Below are 21487 nucleotides of genomic sequence, written 5' to 3'. Positions count from 1 at the left end.
TTTTCAATACACTTCATTTTAAATTTTAAACAAAAAATTACTGTTACGTCCTTTTGCATATTAAAAAATAATAACTTTAGTTTTATAACTTTTAAAATATTTAACAAAAACTCTATTTTTTCCCTTTTTAGGTTGATAAACAACGAAAACTTTTTGCTGCATAAATTGTCCTCGTAAAACTAAATTAATTAAAACTCACGAAAAAGACAAATAATAACAACAAAAAATGGCTAAAATGAAAAGTGAACAAATTCTATAAAAGTTTTTTTATATATACATATATTTTGAATGGAAATAAAGTAAAAAATTAACAAAACAAAAAAAATATATATATAATAATATATTCAATAGCTACAAAAGAGTTTGTTGCAAAAAAATTGTAAAATAAATTAAACATCTATTGAGCAAATTGTGTAAAACAAAAAACCATTCAAAGTGAATTATTTATATAAGAAAAAAAACAGAGGTCATCTTTAAAAAAAATACCCGAGATAAAAATATTTAAACGGACAAAAAACTATGACGTGTGATAAACAAAATGAAAATTTTATAACACAACAGCAAATGAGGGAAGACAACAAATTTAATTCAAAAAATATTGCCAACACTATCATTAGTCATAACAGCAGCAGAAAAAGTAATAAATTTGATAAAGCAAAAAGTTTACAAAACGCCCGACTGATGATGTTAGAATTTTCACCATTAAAAGCTGAAGCACAGCCAAGAAATAGAACAAAAACTAGTTTCAGAAAGCAAACAATTATTAGTAAAGTTTCGAAACAGGAAGTATCCACAATGGCTCAGCAGGCATTGAAACGAACACACATGACCTTAAAGGAATATTTTGAATTTTCAAATGCTACGAATACACCAACAACCACAAAAAATAAGACAACAGCAAGTAAAACAATAAACAAAAACATGTATGTCAAACAAAGAGAACAGAATATAGATCAGAGAAGCTCAACGATAAATTCTGGCAAACAACAATATCAACTCAAACTATGGCCAACAATTGCCAGCACTACTGACCCAACAGAAATTATACGAAATCTGGAAACTATATCATCATCATCTATATCATCATCACTTCTACCAACAACAACAACAGAATTAGTTGTTGCTGCTACAGCAGAAGCATTAACAATTCCTGTTACTGGGGATGTTGTGGAAAATTCACAAAGTAAAATAAAACAATGCAATAATGTTTGCATTAGTTCAAAATGTGGCTCAAAGCAAAAATGTACACAGAAACAACAGCAACAACAACATAAGCATAAGCAGCACTGCAAAAGTGCGAATATATGTAGCAGCACAAACAATTTCAACAACATCCGCACTTTTAACAAATCAAACATAAATATCAATATTACTGATGCTAGTAGTACAGATGCTGCTTCTACTTATCCCCCTGCAACTAAAACCGTTGAAGAGGATACAAGAAATACCAACATTAATACCACCACTTCCACCACTAACAAGGCCAACATAATACTCAACACTATTTCTACAACTACCACCACCATCCATCATGCACACACAGATGATATTGCTACTACTACTGAGAATACTACTGCTGTTGTTACTGCTACTAGACCAACAGAACTATCAACTTTAACTTCAGCAGCAGTAGCAGCAACAACATATTGCAAAGCATTTCCCTTACGACAACGTTTCTACCAAAATACCAAACAGCTGGAATGTTTACTACGTACTGTTGTGTTTAGCTTTATGTTCGTCATGTCGATGCAATATCAAACTGGTAAGTAGTAAATTATAAACATATGTACATATGTATATCCTTATATACTTCCGGTAATATGACACACTCCTACGTGCACACATTAATGATTGTTGTATGAAATGTATGCATCCTTATCCTTTTTTTTTTTGTCCCTACTAGTATGTGCGTACACATATGTGCCTTTTATGTTAAAACCATATTGTGTTGTAATTAATCTCATCTAAAAGACTGATAAATGGAAAAAAGTAAAAAAGATGAAAATCTCATTTACATTTTTGTATAACTTTCTGTGAATGGAAAATTTAGGACTTGTCACTGAGCAAAATCATATAAAACCAAAAACACCTGGTATATGGGGAAAAAATTTGGTGTTCTATTGGGAGGGGTCATTCGAAACAAACAAAATGAGAGTAATGAAATGATGTAAACATAGAAAATGTTTACCTAAATATGGGTAGCAAGAGAATAATTTTAAAATTGAAATTAAAATTTGTTTGTGGTTCTAATACAGCCTAATTTAGTATATTCCAAGGGGGAAGGTATTATACCAGTAATACTCGTTTATTCAATCGACTTTGTATCATATTATGAGTTGATTGCAGAATGTCATTTCGTTCAATGTTTGGAAGAATTTTATGAATTTTAATTATCTTTAACACATCTAAATTTATGTAGTTTTTTATGAAATTTTTAAGTACTGGTTACCACAGTTTTCAAAATTTATGCAAAAGTTTCTATACAAATTCTTCAAATTAAGATTGGAATTTAATAGTTTATAGTTTAGCATTATTCAATTTTACTAATACATATATAATTTTCTATTATTATCCAAAGTCCTCAAATTACATATATTGCTAATTATAATTTAATGGTAAAATGTTTCTAAAAATCATTTTTCTCTGGTCAGTATTCGAAACTTCTGCAACTGAATATTTGGGAGACATGTCACGAGATCTGAAAGATGAAAATATGGAAAATGGTGATACGAACTTTTTTAATGTACTTTTCGGAATCAGTACATCAAATAATACTAGAATTACGAAAATTTTCCACCATTGGTCTGTTATATTTTTCATTAATTTTATTAAAATTTCCTCATTAAATAGTATATTTCTCAATTCAACAAAACTGAATTTTTTACTCTGCATTTCTAACTTTAATAATGAAATAACTAAATAAATTTACATATAAATATGCAAATATTTCTTTGCTTTATGAAAAAATTGTATTCTGAGTAAAAAAAAAATTCATAAAAATATGAAATGTTTTTTGAACATTCTTTAATGTTATTAAAATTTGGTTTTGTGTTTAACCAAATAAATAATAAAAGGAAAAATATATTAAATTATAATGAATTATTATTCATAGCTTGCTGTATAAACCACTTAAATAAATTGTCTATTGCATCTAGTTGAATTTTTGCGAAAGCCACTAGCATTGAAGAGGAATTTTTAAAAAGTATTAAATGTTGGTAATACTAAACTTCTGTTAAAAGCTAAGAAAATTTTTCATATATTCTGGTGACAATATTTTAGTTAGTCTTTTAAATTTTAGTCAACTATTATCAATTTTATATTGTAAATTAGTTAAATATTTGCTGTAGAATAGAAACTCTGGAAAAAGTTATTTTAAAATTGTTTTTTGAAACGTATGAGTATTATTTATTTTAAGACATGTTGTATGTTACTCATACGCATATGTGTTTTTTACTTACTAAATGCCATAAAGTATGCTACGCTTTTTATATTACTTTACACAACAACACTAATTATAATAAAACAAATAAGAAAGTACATACATATGTACCTACATATGTATTAGTGTTGTCAATTATCCGTTTTTAAAATTATTCGAATAAAAATGTACTATATTTTTTCATTCGATTAAATTTTAAAAATTATTCGATTATTCGAACGAATATTAAATAAATGTTTTCATTCGAATAATTTAATAAAATATAAATAAAATTTGCCAAACGCCTTCAAAATCTTAAGATACGGATAAAAAAACTGCTTTCGTACATTAATACTAATAAATCAGTAACTTAGTTGAATCTCAACCTATTTTCTCAACGGATTTAAACGTGGAAGCTGAGGCCTTTACAATGATATATACGATGTTTAGCAAACCTGTTTTGTAGACGTTTTTACAAACTGTTTTATATAAGAAAATCGCAGTATTTATTAATGTATTAGAAATAGGCCATTATCAGGCCTGTGCGTTGCTTTTCATGGAAGGAAAAGGTTTGTTGGTAAAAAAAAACAACATAGTGTCCACTGAATGTATTATCTTTCAATGTTATGAAACTCAGTTTCCAATCAGTGTTCGTGAGAAATGTTCCGCTTGCCAAAACATTCCATCTGCGCTCAGTGTTTCAAAGTTTCCGACATATTCTCTGTCTGGTATGCAATCAGGCACATCCGATGATTGTTTATGGCCTTTCAATGTATCCAGTATACATTGATGACGTGTCCTCTTACCGTTTTTGGCCAGTTCACCTAAAGTTATGAGCCGTTTGGTTGTAAGTGCAGCCTGATTTCTTAAATGTGTTTAAATGGGTGCAACGTTTCTAGAGCCTTGCTTGACGTTGTGCTTATGGCGCCACTTGTACCCAAGCATCATGTACGTGAACTCCCTGTTGTAGTTTGATATTGCACTTTTTATCCAAAGAAGCCAACCAGATTATTGAAGCTTAAGCTAGAATTAGTCAAATTTAAAAAATAAAATTAAAAAGAAAGAAATTTCGTTAGCTTTGCCTAGTAACCCTAGTTAAGTAGTGGCCTTAGATATTCTAACTCTAACCCATAAATTTAAAATCACTTTCTAATTCGACTTCCCTCAAACTATAACTAAGCAAAAAAATTCTTGATTATATGTATATAATATTTGCAGACACTTTGGATATATACAGCACTATTTTCCACAGTGTTTATTTTCTTAGAATTTTATATAAAATAGCAAACAAAGTTTCTGTGATTTCAATTTATTTAAGAATAAAAACTACACGTTTTAAAAATTTAAGTTCATATTAATACTATTATGAAAATAACTAAAATAATTACGTTTATGTTTGTTTTTCTACATTTAAACTAATTACACAATTTGTTTATAATTTTTCTTCATGCAAAAACTCTTATTTCATTAACAAATATTTTTGCAGAAAAACATAAAAACTATACAATGACCAGTGTAACGAACCAGAAAAGTTTTTGCAAAAATAGAAAAAAATGTATATAAAACAAAGCTTAAAGCAAAAAGATTTAATACAGACTAACATAAACATTTAGTTAAACACAGCAAAAAAAAAATATCCTTTTGAATAAAACTAGAAACGAAAATAGACAGCCAGCTGTATAGACAGACGGACTATTTAGTACTCAGACAAATGTAAACGGAAAAAATAATAAAACAACAAGTTAAAATAAATAAAACTGAATAATGAACCACAAATAACTAAGCTTTTTTTTTTTTGATATTTTGCTTTTTTTCATATTACACCCACTACTCACTTACACCAGAACTTAGTGAAAATCAACTAATGCTACTACTACAGCTACTACTGAAAATTCCCATACTAAAACTAAAATATTTATACTAGCAACTAAATATTACTACGCTAGTAGCAGTAGGAGCTCTGTGCACTCATTGTTTTCTTTCTTTCAAACACACTTATATCTCGCCTTTGGCCATTGTAACAAACAATTTGTTACAACTGTTGCCATTTAAAGAAAAATTGTAATGAAAAACAGAAAGAAATAAAATACTCTTACTGGCAAAAAGCATTAAAAACGTGAACAAAAAAAAAAAAAAAAAGAAACTAAAACTACTCTGTTTTTCCGTTTTAGTTTGGTGGACGCGTTTTCGTTTCGTTTCTTGTTTTGTTATCAATTATAGTTGTTATTATTGTGGTTAAATATTTTTTTTCGTTGTTGCTATTATTGTGCTGTAACCATTGCCACTGTTTTGGTTTAGTCTTAGAGAGTAATAAATGTAAGTGCTACAGTACAAAATTCTACACGTACATACACATATACATACTTATGTATATGTATATGCAATTTAATACCAATATAGAAGGGGGTTGTGTATATAACCACCATTAGTATGAACAGTAAAAAATATTCAAGAACAGAGTACTGTGAAAGTCATAGATTATAAAGTAAATAGTAGAGGTTTGATTATAGTCCAGACCTTAGGCTAGAACATGATCCAGGCTAAAGTATAGACTTCAGACAACACTATAGATAGACAATATTCTAGAATATAGTACGGACTATACTTATATACTAGATAAGATAATATATTCTGAATTTTATAATAGACTGGAATATAGTTTAGACTACAAATAATAGCAAGGACTATAGAGCAGACTTTAGTTTAGACTATAGTTCAGACTAAATTATTCTCCATATATAGACTCTATTGCAGGCTGTATATCGTCCAGTCCTTAGACTAGAACATGATCCAGGCTAAAGTATAGACTACAGACAAGACTATAGATAGACAATAATCTAGAATATAGTACGGACTATATTTCATAATACTTATATACTAGATAAGATAATATATTCTGAATTTTATATTAGACTGGAATATAGTTTAGACTACAAATAATTGAAAGGACTATAGAGCAGACTTTAGTTTAGACTATAGTTCAGATTAAATTGTTCTCCATATATAAACTCTATTGCAGGCTGTAGAGATATATAAAGTTTTGACTATAAACAAGACTATAATTCGGACTAGAGGGATCTATAGTCCGAACTATGTAATATAATCCAGTTTGTAAATAGTATTATATCCTACTAATTTGGCTAAATTTTGTAGAGTATGACTATGAATAAGTCTATAACCCGGACTACAGTTGAGACTTTAGAATGAATTGCACCTCGTGATATAGATGGGTTTATAGCCCGAACTTTATATTGTGGATAATACTATAATCTAGGATATTAATCTACGAACAATGAGCTAAACTATATTCCCCATAAATAATATACTATACTATCCAGGCTAATTTAGACCACATACTAGTCCGGTTGTTAGACTAGGCTATAGTTCTGATTGTAAACTCTAGTTCAGACACTAGACCATAATCTTAACTGTAGTCCATGAAGTTGTTTACAAACATCAACAAAATTTTAATTTTCTTTTATTTTTATTTATATTTTTCTAGTTTCCACTGTATATGTAAATGTTTTAAATGCATTTCTATTCATATTCAGTTTTTCTCTTACCGCTTTACACTTTATATAGCCCTTTGTCTGCTAGTTCTGTAAAAGTTTGTTTATCACTTTTTCACATGACTCTTGTTTTTGTCTGACAGAATATTTGCCTGTGTAAATTGCAAGTTTATGTTCAATTTGAAATATTGTTGGAAATAATTGCAAAATAAATTTCCAAACAAAATGAAAGATTACTTGATGTAATTGACAGAAAGTTTAGTTACGGATGTTTTAGTTATTTATTTTTAAATAATGACTGACTAAAAAATTATGGTAAACTAATGTAAATTATTTTTTTAGTAGTTTATTGTATGTTAATTTTAAATTTAGTATATTTTTTATATTAAAAAATATTGAATGACTTAATTGACTTAAAAAAGTTTTTTGTTTTGTAATTTGACTTTATTTTGAAAGTTTTAATTTTTTGTTATAACATGCAGATGTACATTTCAAAACAATTTGTATAAATATTGTGAATTTACAGATACTTATTTAAATTACATAAACAAAATTTATAGATAAATATGTATGAATATGTACATACATAGTTTATTCATATATTCTAATGTACATTGTACGTATGCTTAATATGAGTCTGTATAACATCACTCATACGTACCGTTTTAAATGTTTTTCTGATTATTGTATGTTAAATTTGATTTGTTAATTATTCATAATCATATATCAAAAGTTTATAGGTTGATAATTTTTTTGTGAAAATTTGTTTTTTAAACCTTTTATGAAAAACGCAGTAAGTAATAGGGAACTCATATTTCATGAGATTTTTAAATAAAAATTCAATATTTAAAATTTCTTAATATAACAAAATTCCTAAAAGATATTAATTTTCACCAAAAAAAATTGGGTATTTCTTTCATAATGCAATATTTCGCAGCACCGTTAAGTTTAATAACTTTAAGTTTCGTAAAGTTTAATAACTTTCTTAAAAAGTTACACTGTCCAACAAAAAAAAGAGAAAAAATCGTTAGACTCGAACTGGCTGATATACGTCTAAAACTGTAAATTTAATGCAGAAATACTACGTTTTGGGTTTTTTATTTCATGATTCCGTGTCCTTTTTAAAGGACTTCAAAGTTTTGTAACGTACATTTTTCAAAAAATATTTTAAAATACTTCTACTGATCAAACAATGTCAAATTTGATGTCAGGCGAACAAGAAGAGTTGGGAGATATTTTGTATTATTTTTATTTTATACTGTCAGGATAGCTGATAGATATACCAAAGTAATCATTTCATAGAACTTATTGATGATCAGTTTTGAACTCATAAGTGACATTGCATACATACTTGTTCTAATTTGTTTTGCAAGCATAAATAGCATAACTAAAACAAAAACGAATTTCCTTTATGATTGAAAACTTTAAAAGATAATTTATAGAAAGGGTTAAAGTCAACGATGATAACATTAAAACAAAAATATCAGCAAAAACTTTGCCAAATTACAATTTCAAAGTTTAGGGTCAATTATTTTTTCTTAATTTCAAAGCTTGTTCTTATGACCAGCTACTACACTGTATATGATTTCTTAAACATGAGATTTCGAGGACATGTTTTTTTAGTTTAATTTTTAAAGACAAAATAAAACATTTTTTCTAAACGAATTATGATATACATTGCACGTAAGTATATCAAGTCACGTTTATTGCTGTAAAATAAAAATATTTTGCAGTACTTTCCTACATATTTTCTCTACTACCATAAAGAGAAACTTGAGGTATTTATGCCAAAGGACAAAGTATGAGTTTTTTACCCTCAAGCAACATATAAAGAGTAAGAAAAAAATAAACATATAAAATTCCTAGAAAAGGAATAAAAAAAAATTTTATATACTAAAAAGTGTTTGTGTATGTATGAGTATATATTTTTTTTATTTCACAAACTTTGAATAAGTTAAGAATGAAGACATAAAATGACAAGATGGGGTTTTCAACGTTATTAAAACATGCCACTTTCAGAAACAAAAAAAAAAAAAGATCTTAATGAAAAATAACAACAAAAACCGAAACGAGCAAGCAGTCAGATGGAAATATCATATGGTATTTTTAGTATGAGTAAATGTATGTGTTTCTGCGTTTGTGAAAGTATATGAGTTTATGTTGACATGTTGTTATTGTGTTTTCAACACAAGCTTCCGTTTATTTATGCCTTATTTCCTTTGCTTTGATGTTTCTTTTTTACTTTTCTTTAGATTATTTTCACAAAGTTTTCTCTTTTTCTTATTAATACTGTTATTCTTTTATTGTAATCTGCCTGTAGGTTTTGTTTGTTCTGTAAGTGTGGTTTCACTTTCATTTATTAGTCTCTTACTTAGCAATAAATCGTCGTTGATTTGTGTGAGAAATTTAAGTGGTTCGTATTAAAGTGCTATAGTTATACATATGTGAATCTAGTACACATAATGATCCATAGCATCTTATCGTTATATTTATTTAGTATTTTCTGAGTCTAAAAATTGTCTTTAGTTTTTGACGTTTTGTTCTAAAGCTATCTAACGAGTTAAAAGTAAAACGTCAGTTCCACTTTTTGTGGAATTCAATACACCGGAATGTCGCAATTAATACAGTGTAAAATCAATCGTCATTAGCTAAATGAAAGAACAAAATTTGACTCGTTTGGTGCGGTAACATTTTTGACAGCAGCTAAAAAGTAAGATTGTGTTTCGTTGTTGTCTTTTATGGTGTTTTTGAAAACAACTCATCAAAAAGTCATAACCGTAGGGTTAAAGTACACAAATCGTCTCAGAATTGATTTATGCTCATGATATTTAATCTTCAAAACTTTTTAGACTCAATGAAGTCTTTTAAAAATGGTTATTTACGCTTTCTTTAGAAAACCGTGCTTTTTATCAATTAGATAAAGTGACATATAACATATGTTTTATTTCCATTCATTCATAACTGGTGTAGGGTATCACATGGTCCACCATAACCGATATATACTTCTTTACTTTTTCAAATATGATTTAATTTGAAGATTTAAAAGAAATAAACAAGAATTCAGTTAAAATGCCTATTAGACTTTGAGTCGTACTTATGTTTATGATTATTTTTTTGCTTGTGTGAGTGTGTTTTTATAATACAATACATACATTCTTATATACATATACGTAAAGTATATTTCTGCTGTTGTCGTTATTATGAATATAAATTCTATTAGTAACAGTTAAATTGAATGGAAGATACAATAAACTGCTTAAAAACACGAAACTCTAACCAACCATACATAATACATAAAGTTACTTTTCATATTGCTAATTACTTACACACACACAAACACACCAACTTATATATACATACATATGTATATAAATTCAGACGTACATATTAACAAGAATTTTATACTATTTATGTACATATATTTATACTTGTTTATGTATGTATTTATTCCTTTTTTCTTTTTGTATACGTATATAAATGTGTGTAGATGTGTTGACGTCTACCACTTGTTAATATATAGCACACTTTCACCCATTATTTTTCCCACTTCATTTACATATAAATGTTTGTGACTACATAAATATGTATAGTATACGTATGTGGGCTATATATGTATTCGTGGCAAGAAGAGTATTTAAGTCATGTCACTGTATTTTAATGACTTGTAGAAAAAGAAATATTATTGTTAATATAGTTGTCATAATTAGCATTAGTTTTGCAATAACAAAATGTAAATTATGGCTGTCAAAATGTAATAAATCTTATAACGGTATCTATTAATAGAAAACTATGGTGGTTGCTAATTTTGCGCCTCAAATTCAATTTCGAAACAAGATCTTAAATAGAGTTTTTGTCTCGAATCTTATTTGCAAAGCATTTTATCAAAAATAAGATTTATATGATATAATTATGAACCGAAATAGGTTAGTATCATTTATAATGCTTATTTACAAAATAATTTTCAATACGCTTCGTCAGAGCTTCGTCGTAAGAAGAGTATGTGCCAAATTACATCAAATTTTATTAAAAGTTGCGACCTGTAGTATGTGCATTAGGTTTACAAGGACACCCGGACGGACATAGCTTAAACGATTTAGAAAGTTATTCTGAGCCGATTGGTATACTTTAAGGTGTAGGACCTTTTTTTTTGGGTGTTACAAATATAAACGCATAATAACCTCCCCGCTATAGTGGTGTAGGGTATAAAGACTTGATTCATTTAATTATTTTGAAACAAGTGGCTTTAATTTCAAATTATTATATACATATTTCTCGCAGTTATTAAGCATGTCCCGTTAGCGAAACTAACCAAAAAAAAAGGAAGGGAAACATGTGGAAACAAAAATTGTTGATCTCATCAAAAAAAAAATATTCTTAACACCAAATACGCACGATTTCGTTTTCGTTGACTCAATTGGGAATTTAATATATAAATACTTTTTTTTTTTTTTCAATATATGCTGATATACTCATGCAAGTGACATTCATTCATATTCATATTAAACCACATCACGTTCAATCAGAAAAAGGAAATCGAATTTTCCAATAAATGAAAGAGCAAAAAAAAAAGAATCTTTAAGTTCAACTACTACACATGTATACATACATAGCTCAGGACAGTCGAATATGATTATGACGAAATGTTTGAAGTTTTGCAAGTAATATAATCATTTAAATCATTGGCTATCCAGTAAAATTTATGTATAAATTATATATAAATCGATGTTATATTCGTTATTCGTTTTAACCCTGTTTCATTGTAAATATATATGTAAGAAGTTGCTATATTTGTTGCTGACTGTATGAAAGTTATTGGAAAGCAAGCAGCAAACACAACTATGAATATTTTCTATTGACATTAAAAGGAAGTTCACTTTATCAAATAAGGAGGAAACTATGATAAAATGAAATATGAATTATGTGAAAATATTTTTACAATATTTATATTTACGTTAGCAATAGGGTACTGCTAGTTGTAGCGAAACAAAAATAAATTTAGTCAACTTAGAAAATACATATTTCTAAGTTGACTAAATAAAGTCCGTCCTTCTGTTTAATTTCTAAATAATTTGATAAATTTTCAAAATTTTCATACATACATATGTGCAATAGTCATATTAAAAGAAGACTTACTGGCTTTGTTTCATTTTGTTTTATTGATCTTTTCTATACAAAATACCTATCTTAAGTTACACTGATTTTTCACCTTCTACCTATTAACCCTTTTATAATATTTTGTGTGCTAAAGTAAAACAAATTCCTTTATGCTTCATTTGTTATTGCAATAAATTCTACAAACTATCGATAACTTTTCTGTCTCTAAACAGGTAAAAGATTAACGTACCTTTGGCAGAAAAAAAATAGACAGTGCACTCAAAGAGCTTATCACTGGCAAACACTTGACGTTATGTAAATAAATCAGCATCGTTATAAACCTTAGAGAACTTTGCAAAGAAAACACACTTCAAACTGACTTTACAAAAGTGTCGGCAAAACTTTTTTAGATTTTTAGATTTTCGTTTGCAAATAAGTATTACGAAAAGAAAAAAATATATCTATATTGGAAAGCTGAGAACATGTGAATGTGTTTTGAAAAAAATGAAAATAAATACCTAATGATGTACAGTGGGGTGAAAGAATTAGGAAATGCTGATATAAATATTATATAAATTTCATCATATTGGTATATGTGTAGTAGACCACAAACATTTATTGCATTTAAATATAAAAGTTAATTCTATTTTGACACTGACTGTATATCACTATTACCACCGATAACTAGCTGTGAGTTAAACAACTACTTTGAGAATAAAATCAATAAATCCATAGCTTCATTTGTATTTTTTTTTTTTTGCTATCATTGACTATGACTTTAACCAATTTTTCACCCACTCACCACACATCAGCAAACAATTTTGTATATAAACCACAAAACTTTGTCATGTTCAGTTCGCCAAACAAAATTGAGTAATGCCTCGTTGTTCGATTTTCATTTCGGTATATTTTCTATAACCTACATCACTTTAATGAGTTTGTGCTGATGTTAGTGAATTAAGGGACATTAACAGATACATGCTTATGTGATTTTTTAAAACGAGTCGATTTGAAACCTAATTTCATAACATAGCGGAATGTTAACAATTTTTTTTTGAATTTTTATCTGAATCTATATGTTAAGTTTGTAGATAGAAGAACAGAAGTTTTTCAAAAATATTTTTTAAAAGTGGACTTTAGTGCTTATAAATGACTAACATACTTACATATGCAAAATTCTGTAAAAATAAGCTTCCTCTAAACACATTTTCATAAATTCGGTATCAATATTTATTTATAGATTTATATAAAGATCAAATCTCAAAAAATACATTTTATCGGTGTAGGGTATCTTAGGGCGGATCATGCCAACTATAATTTTTATATAATTTTTTTGTTTGCATTATTTTTCAATTGTAATGTTGACTTTAGTGTGTGTTTTATTTGGTTGCCAAAAGTTTGTAGTTTGAACAATATTGCAAAATGTTTTTTATTCGTTGAATAAAAGTTCTCACAGACAAACAAAAAGAAAGTCCTGTATACTTTTTTGTTTATTTCAATGATGTTGCCGTAAAAACCTCCATAAACAGTGATACTCTTACTGATGCTGCCAGTGATATTGCTACTGCCACCACCATATTTGGTTGAGCATCTTATAAGTGGTTTAGAAATAAACATTTACACTCTCTATAAAAGGCTTGAAATGTCGGCGTTATACACTTAATGTACTTTTTTTTCGTTTTTCCACTTGACTTGTACAAGTATGTGAAATTATATAAGCACTCGGGATTTTTGAAAAAAAAAATTTTTTCTCGATTTTCATTTTAAGAGACGGTAGCTGAAGTATGTTTAACATCCGCCAATATTAACAAAAGAAAAAAAAAACGCTGCCTTTTTAGTCTTCGATTTTGTTTATTTATCTCAAGTGTATTGATTTCTTATAATGTTTGTGTTACTCTTTTTTTACTTACGTTTTAATTTTATGGTAACAGCAAAAATATTCAAGGATAATATGCTTGATTTTTATTTTGCAGGAAGTTTTTTCTTTTTTATGAAAACAAATATAGGATATTGCCATGTCAGAGATTTTTAACGTGGAAATTTTTTTCAAAAACCTAAAATTGTTGTTTTAAAAACATATATAATTGTTTTTTTTTTTTTTTTTAAAGAAATACGCACTCCGTTTTAATTCTTTAGCACCCCATCTTTTATACATTAACTAGCATACCCTGGGTGCTTCGCTACCCTAACTTAAATTAAATACATACAAATTTTGTTTTTACTTTTATAGAAAATTTAAATTGATTAAAGATGTTTTTAATGTTTCAGTTTTATACGTTCAATATCACGTGAATAAATTCGCATTCAGTAAGAAGCTTGTATTTTTAGTTTCATTCATTTAGCTTCCATATTATAGAAAATCTCGAAAGTACTATTTAAAAAAAGTACTATAAAATACCTCTAGTAGATTATTATTTAATCAAAAATTGTATGTTTCTGTGTTCAAAATTATATACAATTCAAAAAATATAATTTTAATGAATGAAAAAGTACCAAAAGTCCCTTTAAGTAGATTCTCATTCACTAAGGTCCCTACATTTTAAATTTTATTTCCAATATCTATGTTCAATATTGTAAAAATATCAAAAAGTACCATCGGAAAAACGAAAAATCTCTCTCATTAAATTCTCATTTAATAAGGACCGGATGTTCCGGTTAACCATTATAAAGAATCTAAAAGGTACCATTTGAAGAATAGAAAAGTACCAAATAGTTCCCACTTACATAATATTATTCAGTCAAAAATATGTATGTTAAAATAGGTTGAATATTTAAGAAACTTCAAAAAGTACCATTTATGAGATAAAAAGTACTAAAAAGTTCTCTCTTAAAGAATCTTATTCAATGAGGACCGTGTATGTTTAATAATCATGTGTTTTGAATTCATATTAAAGAACATATAAAGAGTATCATTTGAAGAAAGAAAAAGTACCAAAAGTGGAATAAATTCTACCTAAGTGAAAAGTACTAATAAAGAATAAAATTTTCCCCTTTTCGCTTAGAAATAAACTTTTTCGAGAATTAAGTTTACAAAATGTTCCGTATTTAAATCTATATATCACAAATAAAACTCAAACGATTCAAATCTGCATTCATTTGTTCCAGAAAAATAGTGCTTTCAAAAAGTACCAAACAATTTACTCGAATTTGGTCCTATATAGGCCTTAGTAGGTACTCGAATTCCAAAATAATATACCAAGTAAATAAACTACTTTTTCAAATTTTATAAAAATTGGCTCAATGAGTTTGAATAATATTAAATTACCCGTTTTTTTCCTTTTTGGTACTTTTTTCCCCAGTAAAATAGCAAAAATTTATTACAATAAATATTACAGAGTTAGTCCGTAATTTAATAGGAATAATTCAATAAACCGAAAAAAGTTTTCTTAATATGCCAAAAAAAGTACCATAAATACAGTTTTCTCCCTTTTACACCCAAAAAGGACTGAATTGTAAAAAGTACGAAATAGGTATCTCATAATTTTGGGAGATTTATCCAAAATATTTATAAAAATTTTATTATGTTAATTAGTTCAAAAGTTATAAAGGGCCTAAAAGGTACCAAAATCCTTTGTTATACATTTTTACCCCTTAAAAGTACGAATTTCAAAAAAGTACCAGATACCCATCTGCTCATTTTAAGAGTAGATACAGGTGTATTTAAAACTTTTCTTGTCTCTAATATTGTGTAAGATAATTAAGAAAACCTGTTTTACCCTTTTTTCCCCTTTTTACCCGTAAATGTACAAAGTTCGAAAATTCCTCCTTAATGGATCTACAAAATTTCATGATTGTAGGTTCAGCCGTTTGGCTGTGCGATGATGAATCAGTCAGTCAGTAACGCTACACTTTTATATATATAGAAGAAGATTGAAGATTTTGTGGATCTGTGTATTTGACCTAAACACTATTATTTCATTCAGTGTTAACAAACATTAATTATAATCTTCTAACAATAGCGTTTCAGGGGCAATGGAATTTAAGACATCTTCTATTTTCAGTATATGCTTAATTAAAATAGTTATTTATTTGTGATTGTATTATTTCTTCCATAAATGTATTATTTCTTCCATTAACGTTATGTCTGTAAAATTCTAAAATAAATTACGTTAAACAAGTTAAATAAACTACAGGAAACTTGTACTAAAAACTTTTTAAAATTCAAATAAATATGCAGAAAATATTTTGTCCTCAATTATCGCCTTTCTAGCAGACAAATAAATGACTTAAAGTTTCAACAATTTACTAACACCATGATAAATTCAATGTTGCTAACTAAGCATCTAGGTATGTGATGACGTGTGTGTGTGTTTGGTAGCTAGTTAGAATCTTGTCTGTCTGTGCAGTAAGTTTAATTTGTCTATTTATAAATATGGTTAAGCAAGCATCAAAATTTATTTTTCCAACTATAAAATGTAAAAATAAAGATAAGATTGTATAATAAACAATTATGAAAAACCCACAAACTAAATAAATAACATGAACAAGAACAACAACACGAACAAAGAGTAAAAGCAACAGCGGTGCTAACTACAGCAACAAGCAATATCTTGGCTAAAAAGGATTCTTTATTGTAAAACCAGACAAAACTATTTAATGCAATGGTATTAGTGAGTGAATAGAAAATATTATTTTAAACAGTAGGAGTAATAAATATTAGCCAGAAAACCCGCACATAAACAGAAGCAACAGTTTTACTTAAAAAATATTTAGTTTTAACAACTCATAAACCTACTGGTGGCAGCATGTTGTTGCTACTGGTCTAAATGACTTTTTATTAGTGTTTCACTTACCTCCTTTTTGCCACCCACTCATTTTTTAACAACGTAATTATAAGTTTCTTTTTGCTTTTACTTTTTATGATGTATCTTTTTGTTTTATATTTTATTATGCTACTCTACGCTAAGATTGCACAAGTTGGTTTACTAACTTACATTATTCATATTTCATAATAAACTAATACCAGTAGTTTACAACTGAAAAAAAGGAGCACGAAATTAAACACATAATATTAATAGTATTTTCACACAAAATATCAACACGTTTTTTTTTGCCTTTCATTCATTATATTTTCATTATAAAATAAAACTCACTTTAGCAAGGAAAATATGATTTTTTTATATTCCATTTAAGGAGGAGGAGAGTTTTAAATATAATCGTGGTAATTATAAAGAAAGTTAAGTTAAAAGTGAGATCCATTTACACGGTTTTTTTTTAAGAAAGAAATTAGATTTAAAGCCATAAAAAAACAGAAAAGTATCTTTACTAGATAATACTCGTTTAGAAAAGTGTTTTCATACGACAGTTTTCTTAAAGGAAACTAGCATACCCTGGGTGCTTCGCTAGCCTAACCAAAATAAAATACATACAAAATTTAGTTTACTTTTATAGAAAATTAAAATTGATTAAAATTTTTTTAATGTTTCAGTTTTTACGTTCAATATCACGTAAATAAATTCGCATTCAGGAAGAAGTTTGTATTTTTATTTAATTCGTTTAAAGTATTATTTGAAAAAAAAGTACTATAAAATACCTCTTATACATTCTCATTTAATAAAAAATTGTATGTTTCTGTGTTCAATATTTTATACAATTCAAAAAATATTATTTGATGAATGAAAAAGTACCAAAAGTTCCTTTCAGTATATTCTCATTCACTAAGATCCCTACATTTAAAATTGTATATTTCTATGTTCAATATCGAAAAATATCAAAAAGTACCATTGGAAAATGTCTAATAAGGACCGTCACGTGTTCCGGTTAACCATTATAGAGAATCCAAAAGGTACCATTTGAAGAATGGAAATGTACTAAAGAGTTCCCACTTACAGAATATTATTCAGTCAGTTATGAGATAAAAAGTAATAAAAAGTTCTCTCTTAAAGAATCTTATTCAGCGAGAGCCATGTATGTTTAATAACAATGTGTTTTGAATTCATATTATAGAACATACAGAGTATCATTTGAAGAAAGAAAAAGTACCAAAAGTGGAATAAATTCTACCTTAGTGGAAAGTACTTATTAAAATAGGCATATATTTTTTTGAGAATTAAGTTTACAAAATGTTCCGTATTTAAATCTATATATCACAGACAAAACTCAAACGATTCAAATATGCATTCATTTGTTCCAGAAAAATTGTGCTTTCAAAAAGTACCAAACAATTTACTCGAATTCGGTCCTATATAGGCTTTAGTACTCGAATTCCAAAATAATATACCAATAGCTTATTTTGTGCGAGTAAATAAAATAAACTACTTTTTCAAATTTTATAAAAATTGGCTCAATAAGTTTGAATAAAATTAAATTTCCCGTTTTCCCCTTTTTGGTACCTTTCTCCTCCGGTGAAAAAGCAAAAATTTTGTTTCAGTAATTTTTAGTTAGTAATTTAATAGGAATACTTCAATAAATCGAAAAGGTTTTCTTAATGTGCTAAAAAGTACCAAAAATACAGTTTTCCCGCTTTTACACCCAAAAAGGACTAAAAACGAAACAGGTGCCTCCTAGTTTTGGGAGATATATTCAAAATAATTACAAAAGTGTTATTTGGTTTATTAGTTAAAAAGTTACAAAGGGCCAAAAAAGGTACCAAAATCATTTCAAAAAAGTACCAGACACACTGCTTATTTTAAGAGTAGATACAGGTGTATTTAAAATGTTTCTTGTATCACTAATTTTAGGTAGGATAATTAAGAAAACCAGTTTTACCCGTTTTTTCCCTTTTTTACCCCTAAATGTAGAAAAAAAATCCCTCCTTAGTGGATCTACATAACCAAAAACACATATACAGTCAAAATGTCATGATTCTAGGTTCAGCCGTTTGGGCTGTGCGATGATGAATCAGTCAGACTGTTTTCATAAAGGATAGCATCTTCACTATATAATAATCACAAGACAAATTAACACTAATAGAAAAGTGTCTTCACAAGACATTTTCTAATAGAAAAGTGTCTTCAAAAGTCAGTTTTCATAAAGAAAGGTGTCATCACAAGACAGATTTCCTATAGAAAAGTGTCTTCATAAGACAATTTTCTTATAGAAATATGTCTTCACAAGAATTCCTATGGAAAAGTGATTTCACAAGTCAGTATGGACTATTTAGACGACAATTTTCAAAGTGTCTTTACAAGTCCGTTTTCATTGAGAAAGGTATATTTATAAAATAGTTTTCGTTTAGAAAAATCAACACTGAGATTACTAAGAGTAATTATCAACTTATTGTTAAAGGTTCATACATGTATGAGTAAATCATTAACTTTGAAGAGCATAGTTCATTCAACTTAAACTAATGGAAAATAAAAACAACAATTATACTCACTCTTTATATCTATCTGAAACTATCGATTAATTAAGCCATATGTTAGGTTTATGTTCATAGAAATAATCCGAATAGTTAAAATCTACAATTAATGTTAGAGAAATTCCCAGTAATTTCTTTAGCGTAACTAATCTGTCAGATAAGCGTGAAAAAAGAACTTAAAGCAAAAAACGTTTACACTATAGTATTTAAGATTAAAACCGATTTTGAAGTGAATACACAAGAGGGGGTTGATACTCGTATGTACTTACATTGCTTTTCAATACGAAATAGACAATCAAACAAATTAAAAATGAAAATATAAACTAAATAACAAAAACAAATACAAACAAAAAAAGATAAATAACGCACTATATCAATGTCAATATATTGTCGTTGTCATCAGCAATAACATTGTCATCGTGAGCACATCACCACTAAGGACAATAACACTAAAAACGACATGAATAAATCCCCGTAATGACTGTCAACATTTTCAAACAATGATGACTATTTTAATAATTTAAAATAAGCAAAAGGCATGAATGCAAGGCATTTACACTCCCACTCGAAAATAAAAAACCTTTGCTTTATATAATTCCTGCAGGAAGGAAGCAAGCATTGTGTAAACGGATAACAGAAGCACATGAGGACTATTCTAAATATCGTATCAATCACTGTATATGAGGATTTAAAATTTTCAAATGAAAGGTATTAAACAAAGACTAAACGGAAAATAACTGAAAATAACTGAGAGCTGCAAACGGGTGGAGGAAAAATGCTGATACCTAATCAAGTGAAAGCATAGAAAATTGTACTAAATCAAATATATGTATGTATTGGCATATTCACACTCACTTGTAGACATAAATAAATATATGAATTTTTCCAGGGGGTTTGTGTGAGTGCACATGTGTTGTAAGGATTACAAAAACCTATCAAATTAAATCCCAATCGTATACTTAAAAAAGCTTAAAAAATTGTATATGTATATCCTCCTCTATTACGGTGTATTTCCCCTTCTTAAACTACATGATTTGCAATTATTCTACCGCAGAACTACAATTTACGAGGGAAGTATGAATTTTTGTGTTAAAACCTTTGTGTCATTTAAAAAAAGTCAATTTATAATAGCGAAAATATGTTGTCTTAATAGGTCAATTACAAAAGTTGAGAAGTACCTAAGTCGGTCATGACCGACTATATGATGCCCTAAACCAATTTTAAACAATAGAAGCAAGTAAGAAAGTACAGTCGGGCATGACCCACCATATGGTATTTTAAATTTGTATTATTTTTTAATAATAAAGCATTTATGTTGAATTTTGTCTTAATTTAGATATAGTATTTTGAATGAAAGAATCTATATATGTGGGCTAGGGTCAAAAATATGAACCGATCCAACCAATTAACGACATTCAAGCCATTTTCAGAGGGTGGCTCTACCAAATAGGAGGTCCGGTTATATGGGGGTCAGGTAAAATAATGGATTGATATCAACCAAAATCAATAGGCTTCCTCCTTGGGTCAAAAGTAGTATGTGTATCAAATTTCATAGAATTATCTTCAAAATTTTATTTTATTTGATTACAAAGTTTACATGGACAGACAGACGGACGGACTCAAAAAATGATTCGGAGCCGATTGGTATACTTTAAGGTGTGTATAGGACCATTAATTCTATGCGTTACAAACATCAGCACAAATCCAATATTTGTCTAAGTTGTACATTAAAATGCATTGAGAGGCATTCCTTGAAAAAAGTGGTCCACGGGATACCCTAATGTGCATATGTAAGTATGACAATTTAAGCAACATCGACTCAGAAAGAAACTTCTTATCTACTTTAAAAACGTTTGTTTTAGATTTTAGAACTATAAGATAAAATATTAAATATAAATATGAAAGAAGCTAAATTAGCATTAGTAAGTTTGACTAGAATGAATAGATATTTTTAATATAAATCCAACCTCGTAAACAGTGTTTTAATTTACTCACTGAATTGAGTATTTACTTAGTTGCTGAGTATGTTAAGTAGTGCTAAAACAAACAAAAAAAAAAAAACTTAAATATAATTGAGATTTTTTTATTGTTGTAGTTTTTGCTGTTGTATTCGTTTTAGCAAACAATAATCGGCAAAGTACGAATAAGTTTAATCATTGTCATAGT

At 27.8% G+C, this 21487-nt stretch overlaps 1 protein-coding gene across 2 annotated transcripts in view; it reads left to right on the top strand.

Annotated features, from left to right (window-relative positions):
• The window catches only part of LOC119600927 (myb-like protein P), a 267016-nt gene that overhangs the window by 148590 nt on the left and 96939 nt on the right, over positions 1-21487 (top strand). For both annotated transcript variants that reach the window (XM_037951516.1, XM_037951518.1), the window contains one exon: positions 132-1762. In XM_037951516.1, coding sequence (XP_037807444.1) covers positions 520-1762 — 1243 coding nt within the window. In that variant the 5' untranslated portion in view covers positions 132-519. The remainder of the gene's footprint in view (positions 1-131; positions 1763-21487) is intronic.

The sequence above is a fragment of the Lucilia sericata genome, unplaced genomic scaffold, assembly GCF_015586225.1.
Source record: "Lucilia sericata isolate MDLA Ls3-8-SP2 unplaced genomic scaffold, ASM1558622v1 Contig000128F_arrow, whole genome shotgun sequence".
Lineage (NCBI taxonomy): Eukaryota > Metazoa > Arthropoda > Insecta > Diptera > Calliphoridae > Lucilia > Lucilia sericata.
Note: the sequence above shows the minus strand (reverse complement) of the source record. Positions and strands in the feature narration are given on the sequence as shown.